The 20,262-nt window shown below is 40.4% G+C and overlaps 1 protein-coding gene across 2 annotated transcripts in view; it reads right to left on the bottom strand.

Moving 5' to 3' along the window:
- Positions 1-2,806: 2,806 nt before the first annotated feature.
- The window catches only part of SNX4 (sorting nexin 4), a 32,671-nt gene continuing 15,215 nt past the window's right edge, over positions 2,807-20,262 (bottom strand). For both annotated transcript variants that reach the window (XM_040069896.2, XM_040069897.2), the window contains exons 7-14: positions 15,756-15,828; positions 14,163-14,224; positions 12,616-12,681; positions 8,695-8,784; positions 7,357-7,456; positions 6,471-6,616; positions 5,024-5,138; positions 2,807-4,702 (exon numbers count right to left, since the gene is read on the bottom strand). In XM_040069896.2, coding sequence (XP_039925830.1) covers positions 4,655-4,702; positions 5,024-5,138; positions 6,471-6,616; positions 7,357-7,456; positions 8,695-8,784; positions 12,616-12,681; positions 14,163-14,224; positions 15,756-15,828 — 700 coding nt within the window. In that variant the 3' untranslated portion in view covers positions 2,807-4,654. The remainder of the gene's footprint in view (positions 4,703-5,023; positions 5,139-6,470; positions 6,617-7,356; positions 7,457-8,694; positions 8,785-12,615; positions 12,682-14,162; positions 14,225-15,755; positions 15,829-20,262) is intronic.

Below are 20,262 nucleotides of genomic sequence, written 5' to 3'. Positions count from 1 at the left end.
AGGCTCCCAGATTCCATGGCTGATTGGTGCTGGTGTTTATAGGATTGGAGTGACCACAAAGTTTATGCTGGTTTTTGAAGACTGAAGCTTCTGCTCCTGTTTTATTTATTCAGAAAGGTGAAAACTAACATATTAAATATAGATACAAAACATTAGACAAAGTTAAATGTCTCCTTCTGAGCTATGTCACATCATTATCAGTGTTGAATTCAGCTTCAAGGCCACAGTCATCACCACAAGTTTCAGTCAGAGATCATCATTATGCTACCATTAGTATTACAGAGCTGTCTTCGGCAGCTCTTGAAGCCTCCTTTCCTCCTGCTCTCATCTTCCTCGCTTTCTCGTCTTCTCCAAAACAAGCATTCCACATGGAACTGCTTTTCCCTTTTCCTGCACAGCCCAGCCTTGCGGGTAGAGAAGCTTTCCATCTGTTCTCCTCTCCAGTTCCACCACCCATCCCATCTCTGCTGTCCTTCTTCCCTGCCTCATCTCCTTACCTCTTCACTCCCCAAAACTCGTCTGCCCTCATGTGCAGCTTTACCTCATCCTTACCTGTCCGGGCATGGCACCATCTCTCCTTACCTCCAAATACTCTGTACTTCCATTATCTGAAATTGTTTTCCTCCAAAACAACCCCAAATCCTTCCCAATTCGTCTTTGATTCATGTTTTATATTTGTTCTACTCTACAACCTGTCAGAGCAAAATATTCTTGTTGAAGAAAATACAGCGTTAGGAAGGCCAGTCTAGGTAAAGCTGTTCAAAAGCCACCAAAAGGCAGCCAGCAAAACAAACAAACAAAACCCCAAACAAGCACCCCAAAAAAGTTTCTCCTCTGCATTTGACCCTTCAGAAAGTCAGAATCACAAAACCCTTTTGGTAACACTATATCACCAGGAAGCAGCAGAACACAGCAGCCAGAGAGTCACAATCCTTTGCTTAAGCATGAACTTGAGGCTCTCCAGACTTCCCATGGTACTTACCCATGGCAGTGCTGTTGTGGAGGGGGCACAGGTGACTCCCCAGTTTCAGCTGAGGGGACAACCAAGCCTCTGTCTCTCTCGAGAGACACCTCTGCTCACAGCTGCAGTGAGCATCCTGCCTGCCCCAGGGGCCGCCCATAGAGGGAAGCAGCTCACAGCGCTCTGTCCTGCACTGCCAAGAGTCTCTCAGATCGAGTGACATCCTCAGGGAGATGTCCCTGTCCTAGGAAACACAGCTCAGCTGGGGAAGCAGGTGGGAGCCTGCCAGGCAGGGGCAGCCAGGGACTCAAGGCAGCAGCAACGTGACTGTGTACAAAAGCGACTGCTTTCACTGGTGACATCCGAGTACACCGTACTTGCATTTCACACCAAGGCCTGTGCTCCGAGATTCCCAGCTCCCATTCCACTTGCTTCCTCTCTTTGCACGATGTCTAGAGCAGCCCTGTGTGGGGATTTTCATTACACGTTGTGCCTCCCCTCAGAGAGCTCTGCAGGCAAACACAAGACAGAGGCACCAAGAATGGACAGAACAGGAGGCACAAGGAAACGTGGATTAGAGCCCCGCCCTGCCATTGTGTGACAAGCACAGGGAATTAAGACAACTTCCTTCTGTGTAATCCTTTAGGCAACATTAGAAAGTGTTTCTCAGTTCTTGAACCAAGATGAACAAAGGAATTTCAGTGGTAGGGAGAGTGATACAGGAAGATATCCTGAGCTGCAGTGCTCTGGGACCGCAGCCTAGCTCTGCTGGCCCTGCTGTGTGTTTGGCCACAGCCAACATTTTCCTCAGGCTCACCTGCACAAGGCAAACTCAGTGCAGCTCAAGCTCCAAGATTTGCTCTGTGCCTGCCAAGGTAGTCCCTGCACACAGCTGCCAGGTTAACACTGCTTGCGCTGATGTGCCAGAAACTGAAATAATACATTAAAAAAAGAGTTCACAAAACTCTGTCTTTCCATTGCAGCTGGTTCCGTCACCCCCGCTACATTTCAGGAACAGACAAGAGTAGCAACTAAAATGCACTGACAAGACAAGGTCCTGCTAGTAATGGGGAAGGTCAGAGAGAGCACAAGCAGTGATAATCCACCCAGGAAAGCTTTCTGGGACAGAAGCAACAGGATCAGCAGATCAGATGATCCAGGCAGGTAAACATTTTCACATACAAGCATTTTGTTGAGATTAAGTTAAAATGTTCTTCCTACCTGCTATAATTCTCAAGGCACCAATTTTTGATGTTGACTGGATAGCTGGAAAAGTGGAATGAGTTACAGGAGTTAAATCCATACTGTAACTGGAAAAATGCACACTTTGCAAGTGTACATCTGTCACATGGGTTCAGTTACCCACATAGAAACAGACATTAACTGGCTGGCTTCACCTTAAAAAGCTGAAAAGCTAGAAGAGGAGGAGAAACCTTCACCGTTTGCTATGATCCCCAACTACATAGACCACATGCAACACTTTCCTGGAAAGACAGAAATAAAAGAAACAAAGTTATTGCAAATTACCCTTAATTTGCCTTTCACATAATTTCTGTCAAATAATGCAAAATGTTTTCAAAAGCATCTTCTTCTCTCAACTAGATGGAGACACACACGAAATTCAGACAGCTGACTTGTAGCAAGCATCAAATTTTGGCCTCAGCACTATGTTCCTCCCTAAAGGAGAAGTTGTGCACAATTCACCAAATTTTAAATCGAAATTTGGAGGCCACTTGAGAGCTAGGATAGACAAGAACCACTTTCAAGAAATCATACAGCAGTTCTCAGAATCGGAAAGACAGAGCTTTACAACAACAACAAAAAAAACCCAACATAACAAAAATATCAAAGAGCAATTTTATTTCTCTTATTTGGCACAAAACTTACAAGAACTCTTTTGTTCCTTTCTTAAATTTTAGTACAACTAGCAAGGAAAAAAAAGGCATACTAATACATTTAATGAGCTGTACAGCAAGTGACATGTGGAAAGAGGCACCAGAAAGATCTACCAAAAATCAAAGTGCATGAAAAAATACCTACTCTGAGCGCCTCATGGTATTGTATTAAGGCACCACTCTTTTAGAAGGTTTACTGAATACATCAAGTGTGCAACTTCTTGATTTGGAATGTGAGAGTCCTTCAGCCTGTATCAGAACTGGATACTGCAACCTCTGGATGGAACAATGTTTCTCCTTGTAGATATCAAAGGAAGAGACCTCTTTGTGCCCAACATCATCTCTCAGCCAGGCATGTCACTGTCATATGCTTTGAAAAAGCCAACACAGGTTATCAGAGTACCAGCACTTTACTTCAGAGTTTTAAGCTGTAGTGTGCACCAGACCTATGCATTCTTTACAACATTTTATAGAAAAGAAAAGATTGAAGGGACAAAAGTAACATGGGACATACCAGTAAACACATTTAGATAGTTTTATCAAAAGAACATTTAAGGACCTTCTGGAGTATCTCTTAGAAAAAGAAAAAATCTTAATAGCGTTATAATCCAAAATAATTAAATACACTTTTCAACAGATTATTACAAAGCTTCCTTCAGGACTAGAAATCAAGTCTGACAAAATCCACAAGACTTCAGGAACTTTCAGTAAGGATGTAGAAAAAGCCCACTATTAGACAGCGGTAAGGGATTTTCATAATTGGAAACATTTAATGCAAATCCTGTAACTTCAAATCATGTTATACAGGTGTGTATATACACCCACACGTACACACACACTCACACACACTGAAACATCATTACAAGGGCCAAACAGACACCTTGGTTCAGGTGGGTTCTGCACATCACTGCTCTGAAGTATGACAGAAGCTGCACCAGGTTTATAATTTCAGCACCTTCATTAAGAACTATTTAAGAACCAAACCACTTCAGTTACAAGGTGCCATAGGCCAGATTCACAGCAAGTGTAAACAGGTCCTAAACAACCAAAGAGAAGTTGCATCTGCCTCTTACCAGCTTTGACTTTGGTTTTTCTGCTCATCTGGATCACCAGTCTCCTTTACTTGCAGGAAGAAGTTTAATAAGAAATCAGTGCCCATATCAAAACTGAAGTGGGAATCAGTAAATGGCAGAATATTGTTATCAAACCACTGTACAACACCTCTACTGTAGAGAGTTTCAAACATCTCAGGAGTTTGAGACTGCTTAACCTGAACTCTGGAAAAACATATTTCTCTATGGACATGCAAAGGCATTTAAATATGAACTCTAGGCATTACAGTATTTCCTTTTTTGTCCTCTTATGGTGTAGACCTCGAGAACACAACTGTGTGCCCCATTATAAAACCAAAGCACCCTTGAGCATTAAAAATTCTAAACAGCAAGGGTTGGAAGGAAGGGCATCTGGAAGTGATCTACACGTTACAGAGCATGGTGTTTCACAAGTCTCTGAACAGTTTAGTTCATACTTTCTGGGATAACTTTCCCAATACCTTTGTCCCAATACACAGCTGTAGTTTTCAGTAACTCTTACCCCTGCATTATTTGCTATCACATATAAAACATGCCACAGAAGTGGCAGTCAGGGCTAAACATTTAACAACGTGTCCTTTTCATCCTTTATTAACAATTACATTTATTTCATGATTTGTATGTAAGTCATGTAGCAATATAACATTGATGTTATACACTGTGCTTCCATTCTCTGACACTTGGAGGAGGAATTCATTTCCAGACAGTCACATCTTGCTGAAGCATTCCTTTGCATTTGTCCAAACTTGAATTCCCTTTTAAAAGAATAGTGAAAAAAAAATCAATAGGTGGGAATACACTCTATTTGCACACCTAATCCATAACTTTCTTCAACAGAAGACTCCACAAAGAAGTCCCATTGAATTTCACAGAAGGCAGCAGAGACCACATTGAAACTGGACATCTACAGGTACATCTATATCTATCTCAACATTAACATGTCCCTGAGTTCAAGTAGGATGGAGTACATTGGAGGTTTTATGGTGGTGACTTCCAGCCTTCTGTGACTGCCGTGCACCTGCCCCGCTGCTGACAGGACAAACACACTGGGCCAGCCTTTCCCAAGCCACACCTACCTTTTTGCACATGCTAATCTGCATAACAGCATAGCTTATAAGTGCCTCCTTCAAATCGTGATTCTTCTGCTCTTTGAACCGTTCAATGTCAGCCCAGGCACTTTTCACAAAATCTCTGAAATTTGAAGCAATGATTTCTGTTAGTAAGTGGTTTACATGTTCCACTCAGCAGAGAAGCTGTGTACGACAGAGTGCTCCGTCTTTCAGTAAGTAAATTAAGTCCTGCAAATATTACGCATCCCTCAGTGTCCTCATTTTACAACTGGCACCACTACCTAATTCTCCACCTTCTTTTTAAGGTTTTTAACCTAGAGTTTCACAAACATTAGGATGTTTGTTTGGTTTGGGTTTTTTTCCCCAGGAAGCATCACTGCCTAAGTCAGAACATACTTTTTTCCTTCAGATTCTGTTGGGGTAACTAATTATTTTTATGCCAATATTCAGCACACAACACTGCATGTTTCTTTTTCAATTGTCAAGTGAGAATTTTCATCTCTTCGGTGTGAAAACTTGCTTGTTTGTCAGGATGTGAGACAGTCAAGTACAATAAACATTTACAATGCAAATTTAATTTGGACAATTCACTTCAAAAATTAATTTTGTTGGTTTGGTGATGTGTCGTCAGGTCTCTTTAACTAAGATGGAGGCATGTATCTGTAATTTATACTTTCATTTGCGCTGGACTACCATTCACTCGAAAATTGCTTCCAGAGCTACAAAAGCACATCCCCAATACATCTGCCAAAATTATTAAGCTATTGCATTTACTGAGCGCCTTGTTGTTTTGAACTATTCATGAACTAGTCTTATCTTTCCAGCTCTAATGCTAACATACCAGGAGATAGCACGTTTACCCCTTGTGTTATACGACAGACATGCTTTGACAAAATCCCATTGCTTTAAGAATATTAGCTCCTATTTTTCATTTTTGCACACCTGAAGAAAATGTCATTAGAGCACCAAGAGGCAGTTACCCACACACAACTCCCCAGACCTTCTAATCTCTTTCAAACAGGAGTAAGGTGTCCCCCATATGAGAAGTTGCAGGATATGGGCTCAGCACCCTTACACATAAACCAAAGTAAATACTGTATTTGAAGCAAATCAGCCTTTGAGTCTCAGCCTATTCAGCTGCAGACCTCCAAGCCCACCTGCTAAATATATTACTAGTGGAACATAAAAGCATGCAAGTTAGCCATTAGAGTGGGCTCAGTAACTGGGAAAGTCATCAGGTTTTACATAAGCCATACACTCAGACCAGAAGCTAACTGCATGTACTGCACTTTATTTCACAACTTGCAGCTGACAGGAGCTTTTATAGACAGCTCATAAACACCAAGAATATATTAAAAACACTTATAAAATGCAAACACCTTCAAGAGCATCCAGTCAAGGACTTTGCTAAGACAAGCCCTGTGTTTTCTTTGAAACAGCCAAGTCCATTTACCTGCCCTCCAGATTTTTAGACTTCAGTTGCTCTTCTCCTTCCTGTATCTGCTCTTCTAGAACCTTGATCTTGGCTTCCCTCTGCTCAGGGGTTTCTTGCCCAAAGAGCTTGCTGGTCATCCCCTTCAGGGAGAAGGTTCTCACAGTCTACAAAAAATAAGGATACTCTAGGTTTGGCACGCCCTGAGCACAGCCACAGGACATCAGGTGACTTTTATTGGCATTTGTGCTTACTATTTGGACGATTTTTTGCTTTAATTTTAATTTCATTAATTGATAAGTAGCTCTGGTGAGTCAGACTAAGCCAAGTGGGGAGGAAGCAATTTGATGTTTTAAGGCTGACAAGGGGGAACTTTCAGAGCAGCCTTCCTAATGATGTAGGAAAGAAATTAGGAGAAACAAAAGCCATAAAGGCATTCCATAAAGAACATCAATAGATCCAAGAGCAACATTAAAAAATTCTAAAACTGTCAGTTACCATTTTCAGATAATATTTTAGGTAATATTATCTCCCATATAAAATGGACTGACACAATGTATCAGTAACACCCACTGTTCAAAAGGCAAAGGAAGTCTTCCAGAATTCCCAACATTTTCATCTTTAGGATAGAGTCGTCTACAGATAATGTGTTATTCTGCTACAGTCATATTTACTGCAACCCTTTACTTGCTCTGTATTCAATAAAAGAAGTTTGGCACAAACAGCTTATATCACCAAGAACCAAGTTCCTTTAAACCTCACATGTCTCTAGCTCATATGATACCACTTCTCAAAAGCAGCAGCCAGCATGCTGGTGCCATTTAAATATCATTTTAAGTAACTTGGCTCAAGTAAAAAATAAATTCAGAAAGAGGCATCTTGGAGAAGAAAGTGGAAAAAGACTCACTCCCATTGCCAGCTCCTCACACTGCTGTTTCTTAGATGTTAAGTCCTGTGCAGCCATTTCCAAATCATATTGCATTAGTTCATGCTTCCTGCAAACTGCCCTGGAAAGTAAGTAATGAAGGGTCTGTCACGAAATACTCTGTTTTGCTACGTTTCCCTCCATTTACGCTTTACAAATAGCATCATGTTTTGTTTGTTTTTGACAGGAAACACCTCTAATTATTCATCTAGCCTAAATTCAACAGCCCTATCACAGACTGCATAACTCTGCAAATGCCGTAGTTAAGCAAGCTCGGAGCAAAATATAAATAAAGTTCTTAGTACAACAGCATTCTGCTTCTCCCTTTAGACTCATTCCAAGATACACTCAGCAATACAAGCCCTGCCACCTCCTTAAGGACATCACTGTAAAGCAGTTTAATTCAAAATACGTTACAGAAATATCACAGCTTTAACAAAAGATACCTGGAGATGGTACCTGTCACAGCACCAATCTATCAATCAATCATAAAATTCATCACATTTTCTTTCTTAAACAATGAAACAAGAAACTAGACTCATACAGTGCCTTTCATCTGGAAAAGAGGAGTTTCCTCTGACCACCTGCAGTAACTCCCAGGCCTGTGTGGGCTGATGATGCTACATCCGTACTCCACAGCCGGATGCACATTCGCCTCCCAGGAGAGGCTACCAGTGCTCCATGTTCCCACACAGCAGCCCTCGCAGTCACCAACCCAATTCTCTGCTGCACCTCTCCAGGAGCTTCAGAGCCAACCCTTGCAAAGCAAAATAGCTTTAGGCACAGCCTTGCAACATAAAGCCACTTGCTTTTGTGTCCACGCTTGTTAGGGGTGACTGTTTGACGAAGAATAATGTAAAACAAAACAAGAAGTTGCTATTTAAATGCACAACACTGTGCAGCAGATGAAAGTGATACTGAGCACTTTGAAAGTTCCTGGAATTTATAATGGCTGTAACAGCTCTGTTTGGGCCTATCTCATTTGTAAGCTGGAGTTTTCAGCATATTGGGGCACTATTACACCAAAAAGCCAAGGAAACAGTGGAACCAGAGGAATAAACAGCATTTTCTTCCATAGTATACAGATTTTAACATTTCTGTCTTTTCACTACTTATCAGGTCAGTTCTAATTTGTATTGCCACTCACATGGCAATCAAGTACAAGTAAGCAGAATAAGAAATAAGAACAGGGAGTCTCCACAACACTGGAATTTCCCCTTCTAAGAGAACACGAGAGGATACCAGACTAAATTAAACATCAACATCACATTAGAGAAAAGGACTACAGCTTCCTTTTGAGCTCTAGAGTTCTGTACATACCGCAGTGCTTCTGCATAGAAGAGATATTCCTTCAGCTGATCTGCATAGTGCTCCTCTTCTTCCAGTATGTCATCAATGGAAGCTGCATATCTAGTGAAAAACAGCCACAGTTAAATATAAAGCTGATTAATTTGACCTTCAAGGATACACATCCACAAACAAGGGAGAACACCAGGAGAACACCTGCGACAAGCAGCAAAGAACCCTTCCAAAAAAGGGTTTTTCTTTGTTTTTAATTAAACTCTGAGTCAGCTAATGTCAACATTCCCGTGGGCCCGCTTCTCTGGTTGTTACTACAATGAATCTTTTGACAAGCACAAAACCTATCGTAAGTCTCCTGCTGAAGATGAGACAGCTTTTCTTACAGGAAAAAAACCCTATTTATTTCTTTCTTCAGTGGACAGTCAATAGGCTGCACCAGGACCAAAAAAAAAAAAAAAAAGGTACAGCACAAAAGAAATCCTTCAAGGCTTAAAGCAGTAAGGGCCAGAACTGTGAAGATCACACCTTCTGAAAAGCAGAGGCTGATTTCATGGCTTGTTATCCAGCCTGAGTACAAGATAATTCACAGGAGTGCCCTGAACACCACATTAAGTCCCTTGAGCTCCTTCAAACTCTACAGCTTTGTCTACTGTGTAAGTCAGATTATATTAACTCACAGCAACAGGAAGTTTAACCCTACTTTTAGGAAGAAACCTGAAGTACAAGGGCTTGGACCAAATCTGCAGCTTTTGCATTCAGTACGAGTTTTGTTATTTAGGTTGACGTCTCCTACAAATGGCAAAAAGCATTTTATTTTTCTAGTTGATACTGCTTATTTGACAGTATTTAGTGTGTTCTTGCTGACCAAGGTGACTGTCTTGGATAGATTTGCAGGGACAGGCCTACAGCTAAGAGGTAACTGCACATCTCACTTGGCACAGCCACAGAAATCAGATTCCTCTTTAGCCTCGGGGCATGTGCCACTGGAGATAACCGGGATGAATGAGATCCCACACAAATACCTTCATCTATTCTGCTAACTCAGTCTGGATTCTCAGCTATGTGGCAATCTCTCACACATCTGCAGGCTCTCTGAAGTGAGCATATGTCCATTCTTCTCTAGCAACCAGCACAGCGTGACCCAAATGCTAATTATAGCACCTCCTGGCTTTCAAGATTTTGCAAAATCTTTGCATTTTTCCTTTTCTCCCTATGCCTCTCCAGTAATTGGCTCTGTGGAAGAAGTGGCAGAGTCACAAGCTGAAAGGGAACTGGTAATATGAATTTGGGAAGTTTGCAAGTATGATGAGTTGTTTTGATGCTCTGTGAAATCAAAGACATGGCACATCCAGGAAAAGCTCTACCAAGGCTCTTGGTGATGAATAAATATAACATATGAAGTGGTCAGCAACAGCAGACCAGTTTAATTAGAAGGGATTAAAGAACAGGGAAAACGAGAAGTCATATTATGAATCAAAGTAAGGAATAAGTCTTTGTTGAAAAATACACTTGGTTCTGAAAAAATCCCACAGCCACACGGGTCATAAATGGCTTACCCTATTTTAAGTTCTGCAATGCAATAATTTTAGTCTAGTGGTTAGATTTCTCAGGGCAGCAGATGGACCACATTTCATTTTCAAGCAAGATCTAAGTTTAGAGCAGTGCTAGAGCTCATCTGTGGCAGATCCACTCTCAGAAAAGAGCCTCAAAAACAAACCAAAAAATCTCACCAAACAAAATCCTACCTTACCTAGACAGGTTTTTATAATGAGCTTGATCTGGGGAGAAAAAATGCAATGAGATAAGCTACATTTCTGACTGCCTAAACTTAGGCAAACTAGGGAAAATGTTAAGGAGAAACACTACAGTAAGTTCTAAAGGAACCTGAAATGGTATCACTCTGTGTAAGCTGTCAATTAAACCCTTGTTTTAGTTTAGACTGGTTCAATATATAATGACAGTCTAGTTGATACAGAGATAAAGGGTCACTCACTGATGGAATAAAGGACAGAAGTCAAAGGTCTGGTATTTTTTTCTTTCATCTTTTAAATGCTAGTTGTAGCCATTTACCCCGACTTTCTCAGTGTACTCTATCACTTCAGCAAGCCTCATCTTGTAATGAAGCACACATCCAGAGAAGCTTTGGGGTGTCTTCTCCAAACCTTTAGCAGTTATAGATCATACTAACCAATAACAACTCAAAAGCTTAAATAAACCTCTAGTAAAGACTACAGCATATGGGGTAGATAGAGAATAATTAAATGAGTTTTGAAGTTTAACATCTATATTAGGCAACCTTCTAGAAGTAGCTTTTCGTTTCAATAAATTCCTGCCTGATGTTATGGGAATGGTAACTGAACTGGTAAGTTACACTTTAAAGAGTCCACAGATATGAACTTCACTGCTAGGAAACCACACAGGTCACTGAACGAGGTCCTGAACCTCACAACTGCTGCTTCTTGCTTGATGGTCATCACTAAGGGATTACTGTTGTACAAGAGTGCCAGAGCAGAGGAGATGACAGTGAAAGATACCTCAGACTTCATGCAGTGAGTAAAATTACCCAGAATAGCAGTTACCCACTGCCATTGATCTGGATCTTTAGCCCTGTGTTACAGACACAAATATTTAATATTACGAGAGGGTTTCACTCTCCTGACTGAGAAGTGAGACAAGCTTCTTTTAATTGGTTATGCATTTCCAGGTGTTTGATATTTTGGTGTGGTGTATCTGAACCACTGAAAAGTTACAAGTGATTCCTTAACTCCACTATATCACACCAAGTTTTCACAATCTCTTCAATTCCTGCCTACTGCAGTAGGTGCTTAACATAGTATTCCACCTCTACTTCAACAGTTTTTCTTCTGAAAGCAGAATGCATTCTCCATAGCTTTAGTCTCACCAGAGCCCTCTGCCTTGAAAATATTACAGCTTTTTTTGTATGGAAACCACCCCATTAGACAAAACACAGAACTGTGAATAAATTAATCATAAGGGGTCAAATTCTTAAAGATTTGATAAAATCAGAATTATTCTAAAGAAGCTGAGGGCATGGCTCTTCCAACCCTTCAACTTGGCAAGACCAGTAACAATCATCCTGTTAACTTGACAGTAACAATCAGGCAGTAGTACATGTGCAAATCCGCCCAATAAACTAAATCTGAGAACTTTATTTCCACAGAAATTACACTTTATCAGTAAAAATATTGCACGAAGTGTCAAACACTTCCCATCTCTTGCTGGGGTTGTTACTTACCTGTTGTGTGGGATTACAGAATAAGAATCAGAGTGTTAAGAAATGCTGTATGTGACTATCTGAAAAGCAGAAGCCACGAGCTTAGAATACCACTCCTGTGAGCACTCCCAAGTGCTAGACTCTTATTTTGAAGGCTGTGCTTCACATACTCTGCCAAATTACTCTAAAGATGCAAAAAGAGAGGATTCTTTACTTTATTATATCCAGTCAGTGTTTGTTTCAAGGTTCCACTGGATTTTTGGTGGCGATTAATTAAATTTCTTAACTCCCTGTAATTAAGTCCAAATCCGTGTACCATCTACTGCATGGTACAAAATGCTGCTATCAAAACCAAATGGATCTCATCAGGTCTGTAGTACATTAAAGTCATATTCCACCAGTTTCTGGCATAGTAGCTTAAAAGAAAAACTGGAAGGATTCCAAACACTTCTACAATTTCAAAATAATAATAAAAAAAGAAACCCCTCTGGTTCTCCTGAGCCTTTTTGAGCTACTTAATACAGTACATGGATGCTAAAACTGTGCCTGCATCCAAGGCACAGAAACACTGTATACCTAAAAACAACGCACCCCCAACTTTCTTGATACTCGTGTGTACTTTGAGATTGAGGGAAAAGAGAGGAAAGGGGGAGAGTTCCACATCTGGCTTACATCAAACTATCAGATATTCAGTCAGTACTTACACATCCATGTGGTGGCCAGCACTCTGCAACCCATCCCCCATCTCCTTCTCTATTGCACTCCACTCACTGTAGGAAAAACAAACGAGAAACAACATCACACATGAAGGGTAAGGGAAGTTAATAAGCTGCATCCTGTATATAGTTTCTTTCCAGGTGACACCTGAATGGAAATTGCCTCAGACTTGGTCAAACTGTTTTGTTGTTTTTTTTTTTCTTTAAGGAACAGCACTGACAATGTGACAAGGCCATCTATGACACTCTGTAAAACAATTGTCCCTAAACTCATCATCACAAATACAGTTAGTTTGGGATGGGTTTTGAGCATAACCCTGTTTAAACAGCAGAAACTCAATTTAAAACAAAATCAAACAAACAAAACCAAACCACTAAACACTTAATATAAATGGGACAAGGGCCAACGACAATGGTGAACTTTCCGAAATACATTTTGGGCTCACCAACAATATACTAGAGTTTCCCAGAGTTACAGGATAGAACATAGAAACCCCTCATTCCAAAAACCAAAGGGTGGGATTTGACTTTTGTAAGCATTTTACTTTTCCTGAAATGATTTGATGTATGCAGCTTTATCTTTTCATAGCAGACACCCGTTTAACTCTATCCATAAAGAAAAATTCCAACTTGGAATTGTCTCAACTATCTATTTACATTAGAGATATTATTTAGATAAAGAAAGAAACAGCTACAAAAAAGATAGCAAGAGACTTGTTCTGGACATCCCGGTATGTACAGTGCCATTTTAATTGCGTTCTCAGCTTTGAGAAACCTTATAAGAGTTCTTAGTTACAAGAATTACACCCACAACTCTTTTTACAAGGAAAAAAGAGGTTCTCCTTATGTTTCGTGTAATTTATGTGCAATGCATCTATTCTGTCCTTCACTTTTTCATAAACATTCCACTCTGCTGATGTTGATATTTGTTTGTCTTTCGGTTATTACAGAACTACACCTAATTTCATTTTAAACCCCCAATGAGAAAGACATCTGCAATCCATTAACCCAGAGAATTAAATTTAGCACTTGCACAGTGTGTAGAAGCAGGAGGTTTCCCTTAACCAGAAGTTTAGATTCTTGAATTCTCCAGTGAGATGGAAAACTTGAGCATGCAATTCCCTCATATAAATCAAAAAAAAAGATTGGCAAATTCACTTCTAAAAGCTACTAAAATTGGATATGTATAATTGTTGATTTTTATCCATTAAAAGAACCTGGAAGCTTTTTCAGAGACAACTGCATAAAGACCAGTGAGTTACTTTCTGAAGAAACAAAACGCCAACACAGCAGCAGAAGGCCCAAAGGTCTGGTACACAAAACAAAAAGCTGTAGTCTTCCACCAGAGACTAAGCTCAGCAGATCTGGAGATCTCTGCCTGCAGCACAGAAATCTCATTAGCACTGCAATACAGAGTTTTTCTAGACAATGAAATGTTTCAGATATACTTTTCAAAAGCATAACAACACAATCAAGAAATTCCCTTCTCTCTTCCCATAACTATGTATGTATTTAAAAACTGGATGAACTCTTACCTGAATACTCTTCCATAGTTGCCATGGACTTTATAGACACCATAAAGCCGGTCTGCTACCCTCTAAAACATTTTAGAGACAGGTTTTGGTCATCAACATTAAGTGCAATTGCTTTGTGAAAACCCACATACATACTCCAAGCTAAAGTCCTAATGTTCTTACACAGGTAAACAAGATTAGGCCTAAATCTAACATAAGCCACTACTGAAAGAAAAAAAAAATATCAACAACATTAAGTCCTGGAAGAGTGAAGTCACAATCAAACCTATGTTGAAAAGTAGCATTTCAAACCTATCTTTGGAAGTGCTCATTGATAGGATATGACTGTGGAGACCACAATAAATTCCATTCAGTTTTTGATAACCAAATATAGGGCATTCTTTATCCGAACACTGCCAAATTTATGCACACACTTGTTTATTTAATTTATAGACAGCAAGTCAGAAGTCCATCTTGACATCAATACTGCAGGGAAACCTTCAGTAAAATTCTAACAAGTGACTTGATTTTTCCATCCAGCTGAGTGAACTGAGGGAAAGGAAATGAGCTATCCATTGCAGAACTCATTGCTTGAGCTAGAGGTCATTTCAGCTGTTTGCAGTGCCAGTACCTGCTGCAGCCAGCACTACAATGCTGGCAAAACCTCAGAAAAGACACGTGTACACTCTGAAGTGTGAGTTGTAATCCAGATAATGCCCTTGGAATCGTGATATTCCAATGAATGAGAGTGAAGTTCTGCAAGAGCTACCATATTTATTATTATGTCTGTCAAAGCAGTAGTAAAAAGGAAACATAAACAAATTGCCCAACAGATCTCACACACACAACCCTGAGAAAACAGGACTGTCTGTAGAACACTACTCCTGAGTGTGATTAATTCTCTCAAGAACCTGAGTTTAGCAGAGCAATCCATTACTGTGCTCTCCGCCACACAGGTCCATTGAAAATTAAATCCCTGTTGAACATACTGAAAAGAAGTATCATGCTGTCATTATTGGAACTGTAATTTCCTATTTCCTTTTTGTGCCTTTAAAAAAATAACAACCTTCCACTCTCAACCCACAGAGTATCTTAATGCATTACATAATTGCTGTCATCATTAGAAAGACCATTATTCATTGCAGATCAATGAACGAGCCAAAAAAATCCAGCACATACTGGAAAGCATAAAGGATTCATACTACAAGGTCAGGAAAACAATGTATTATATGTCTGACCAGAAAACTGTGTTTTGAGGCCCTTCCCAAACCAAACATCCAACATCCAACTCGTCTGCTGAGTAGAGAGAAGCAGAGGCCTCGATCCTCTTTATAACACCTCCCTGCGATACGTGACCATCACAGGACAGGGCAGATTAGGAACATGCACTGTCAAACCCAACCATCCTATCTGGAACTCCTTCCCCTCCCAAATCCATACAAAGTCAGTGCCCTCACCTCTTGCTGTCTCCTGCTGCACACTCCGGAGACAGACTCCCTCAGGCAAAGCTGCCCTTATTCTACAACACATATACCACTCCTCTTGACTAAATGAGAAATACTGCCTCATAAATAAATCATCCTATTTGTCACGACACACATGGGAAATACTTACAGCTCTGACTCGCAGAAGGTGTGAGATGACAGACTGCAGTTCATCGCTGTAGTGTTTTAGCTCGGTGAATCTCCTGGGAGCAGGAAACAGATAGTACATCATCAGCCATCATGAAAGCAAGCTTTCACAGCATGCACAACAGAGCCACAACCCTGCGGCCAGCAAGATGGAGCCTGGATTCTGCTGGAGTGGAATTAGCTGAAGACTCCTAAAGAAGTGACTGCTGAGTTTAATTTCCCTAAAGTGAACAAACAACCCAACACTTGCATGACTGCTGGTTTTTTTTTTTTAAATGCAAATGTTGAAGGCTCAGATCGAATTAAGAGATAAAATTTTATGAAATAAGAGCAGTTAGCTGAAGTTATTACATTGCTGTTTTGTTGTTAGGGTTTTTTAATGGGATTTATAGAAGCAAGGGTTAGTGAATAGGATAGCTTCTAACAAATACAAAGCCAAATCTAGCGATGCACATTTCTCAATAAAAACATGCTTACATGTCTGACCTGAAAAAGATATTTTACTTTCAAGTTGCCTCTATCCAGTTTTGGGCACAGCTTTCCAGGGGTTCAAGGAAGCGTTAACAATTACATTTTCCCCAGGGCAAATCCATACAGTGACTGTAACATGAAATCCTGTTGAGATTGGTACCTGCACAGGAGCCATGTATGGCTGAAGGCCATCAAATCGCTATATCTCAACAAGGTACCAGACAGGGAAGCCGTTGCAAGTGACATGTGCACACTGCTGGCTTGTCACTCCTGGAGAAGAGGCATTTTATCAGCCAAACCATTACTTCAGAAGGAATTTAAGCTGATACCTTTAGGTCTTGCTAATAATGAAGGTGAATCATTTGCCACAGCTTTGCTAGTGACAGGTAACCAATTAAACCACAGCAACAGCTTCTTGTGTACACATAAACCCTCTCTACTACACACAAGTCTAGCTCATGACCTACTTTGGTACACAAGAATGTATTTATTTCATCCAGATGGGAAGCCAGAAACTTTACCTAAATTACTAAACAATCTGCAAATAAGCATGGAAGAATGCAACTAGAATTCAGGAACAGGAGAATGAAATTAATGTTCCAGGTTGATGTTGAAGAATAAAAAAACTTCATCCCTCCTCCCACCACAGGCACACAGTCAGGCTTTGTGTTTCAGAATAGCTTGTACCCAAGAGGTCTTACTGAAATGAGTTGGGTCACTTGTTTTGGGTGACCAAGTATGAAATTCCAGGGTTTTTCATTTAAGGCTTCTTCCTCCCCTGCCAGGAAGTCTTCCCCTAAAATATTCCCATCCTTACATTCAGGAAGTAAAAGCTTTATTATGACTTCTAATATTTTTGATTTCCAAGAAGCATTTTTTATAGTATTATGACACACACAGGGTTAAAGTACATAAAAAGATTTAAAAGTTAGCAGAGAAACTGTGTGGGGAAAAAGAAATGTAGTCACTGATCTGCACAGTGGGATTTAGAGAGCAATCTTTTCAGTTTACACTTTATAAAATATGCACCAGGGCTGCATGTCAGACAGCTGCAGACACGTACAGTGAAGATATTTGAAATAATTGAACTAAAAACAAAAGATTAAAAAGCATGCCTGCAGCTCAGGAAGACTCCCTTTTCCACTCCAGAAATTTGTAATGAAAAGTTTTATTTATCCTGTTTTGCCACAAGAAATCTTTTAGGAATGCTGTACTCCCTGAAGGCAAGAGTCAGGAACCTAGAAGGACTTTCAGTACCCTGGCCTCCAGCAGCAATACATCTTCTTTCAGACCAATTCTTCCTCAATTAAAAAAAGAAAAAAAATTAAAAATCACTACTTCAGAATCAAGCTATCTTCTATTTCATTTCATAGAAGTATAAACCAAAGTGCTGCTATTTTTTTCCCCAGTCTTCTATGAAGTTTGAAAATTTTACAAATATAATTTTCAGGAAAAACTGTTTTTAAGAGACTGGTGGTGTTGCAGATCAGAAGTTTATTTCTCAAGTATTTGCTTAAGTCCTACTCATTGCTCATTTAAAAAAAGTTACATAATTATAAAGTGATTTCCAAACAGAGTTCAGTGAGGCACACAAAGGGATGTTTACTTTCCAGTGTATCCTAACAGCAGAAGTGTGAAACAAGACATAGTTCTGGCACTCAGTAACTGAGGCTTTTTTAACTAGCACTTTTCACTTGGTTTTACTGGTTCTGCAGCATTAGCAACAGTCTAGATACTTAACTGAGCTATTAAATAGAACTTGAGACACAAATGAAGAACTGATTGTGTTATATTGCTGTAGAACACCAGCAGGTCTCTCAAAAATATCTTTTATGATCCTGGCCAAGAAAAAAATTTCCTTGACAGTAGACAGTATATCAGTCTAAGTTATTTACTTAGTGCATTTTAGTCAGCAGTAATCCTCCCTGTGTCAGGGCAGGCAGTGCCATTTTCCTGGTTTGTGAAGAGATACTGCAGGAACAGAACTGTTCACTTAAAAAAAAAAAAAAAGAAAAAAAAAAAAAAGCCCTGCCTTAGGAAAGGCTTTACTATTTTCTAAAGAAATCTTGCACCAAAACCCAAAAGCTACGATTTTAATTAAAGCCCAGAAAGGATGAGTGCCACGAGGCCAAATCAGAGAGGTCTGCAGTCGATACAAATTTACCTCTGAGTACCAGAATACCGTACTTTTATCACCATTTAATTCCACCATTGAAACTATAAATTGCTTCCCACAGGAGAAGGTTTCATTTCCAGTCTACATTTGACCTCAAAGAGCAGCCTTGTTTCAGCTGCACGAAACTCCTCGTGTTGCCAAGCTGACGGGTGCAGCTCCATGGCAATCCCGACTGGGAGCTGCAGCTATTCCTCACCTGAACCTCTCCTGACCCAGGAGCCTGAAAGCCTACACTCCACACAGCAGTCACACCTTTTGTTTCAGCAAGGTGAGCTTGCAGAACCACTTCACCAGCCAGCCACACAAAAGCACCAAAGGTAAAGCAGAGGGGCCAGGCATCACATTCCAGGCAGCTCAAGCACAAGTGTGCTGGGCAAAGCACTGTGCCTCCTGTTAGAGCCACACATGCTACAGCAAAAGGCAAACAAACAACTTCTGCTCATCAGTTATTTATTAAACAATTTGTATCCCCAAGTGCAATTTGGAAGTTAGGTAGCTGGCAGAATACAACAGAAAACATGTGCCATCTCTCAAGTGCTGTGAAGGCTCTACCAAGGCACACACACTCAAGGACTGCTTTCGTTACAATCCCTTTCCTCATGTTTTCCTTGTATTAACCCTTTTCCTGCTTTTTAACAAGCTACTTCTCACAACAGCTGTGCTTTCTGAAACATGGTTACCTCAAAAGATAACAAGGAAGTTCCTTAAACAGTCTTGCCCACCTGTGCCTACAGTCAGACATCTGGCAGTTTACTGCTGTGAGAGCAGGAAAAGATAACTCCTACTGGCCACAGAGGAAGATGACTGAGGATGAAGCATTCAAACAAGGGACCATTTTCACCTGCAGATACAGAGAATTGCTGTCTTCCAATCTCATTCATTAATGTTATCCTTTATATTAAACCCTGGCTAAAAGCTCCCTGGCTGCCACAGAAGGCCCTACAAACAAGCACGATAAAAAAGGAGAAACTGGACCAATTCACAGGTTAAGTCTACGAAGAGGTTCAGAAAGGTATGTACCCTCTAGCATCCTTAACACAATACCCACAGATTCTATGGAAAAGACAACAGAAAGCAGTCAGGCACAGGGGCTCTCCCCAAGGAGCATCTCCTGGTGCCACTGCTGGACAGCGAGTGCACCCAGACCTTGCACAGGTCTCCATGGCCTGGGGATGGCAAACAGCAACATCTCTCGGCCCCATCGCTGCACACTGATGCTTCTAAACTACTGCAGGAGTAAACTCCCATTTTACCATCACGTCACCAAGGGAGTGATGGACCTCTCACTATACACACTGACAATTCCGAGCAGTTTTTCCATCCAGCAGATTGCTCTAGTGCCTGCCCCAGAGCTCTGTGAACTGCAACAGAGCTGAACTGACCTCTGGACTTCTAAAAGCATCTGTGAAAATTGGCAGCTCGGAGAGAACTATGAACTGCAACACTAGGGTGTGTGCATCCAGAGCTGTACACTAGCAGACTTTTGGAAAGACCTACTATCAATATGTATTCTGTTCATACTTGGAAAGATTTCTTGAAAACAAATATTAAGAGGTTCTTTTTCAGAGTCTGGTTTTGGGGGTTTTTTTGTCCCTTCGTTTTAGTCTAGCTAAAATGAAATACTTGTTTTACATAAAGTGATGGAATTTTTTTGAATGCTTCCTGCTTCTGGAGGCAGGATTTTGATAAATCTTTTCACACTACCTCTTTACTGAGCTTCTGTTAAGATTTGAAGTGCAGAACGATAATTTTTCTATTCTGAATTTATACTAAAGAGATAGAATATTCTGTCACCTGAAGTTATAGTTGTAACTGAAAAAGGGAAAGGGAGGGAAGAAGGATG

Source organism: Hirundo rustica, chromosome 7 (genome assembly GCF_015227805.2).
Source record: "Hirundo rustica isolate bHirRus1 chromosome 7, bHirRus1.pri.v3, whole genome shotgun sequence".
Classification (NCBI taxonomy): Eukaryota; Metazoa; Chordata; class Aves; order Passeriformes; family Hirundinidae; genus Hirundo; species Hirundo rustica.
The sequence above is the reverse complement of the archived record's forward strand: the minus strand, read 5'-3'. Positions and strand labels throughout refer to the sequence as shown.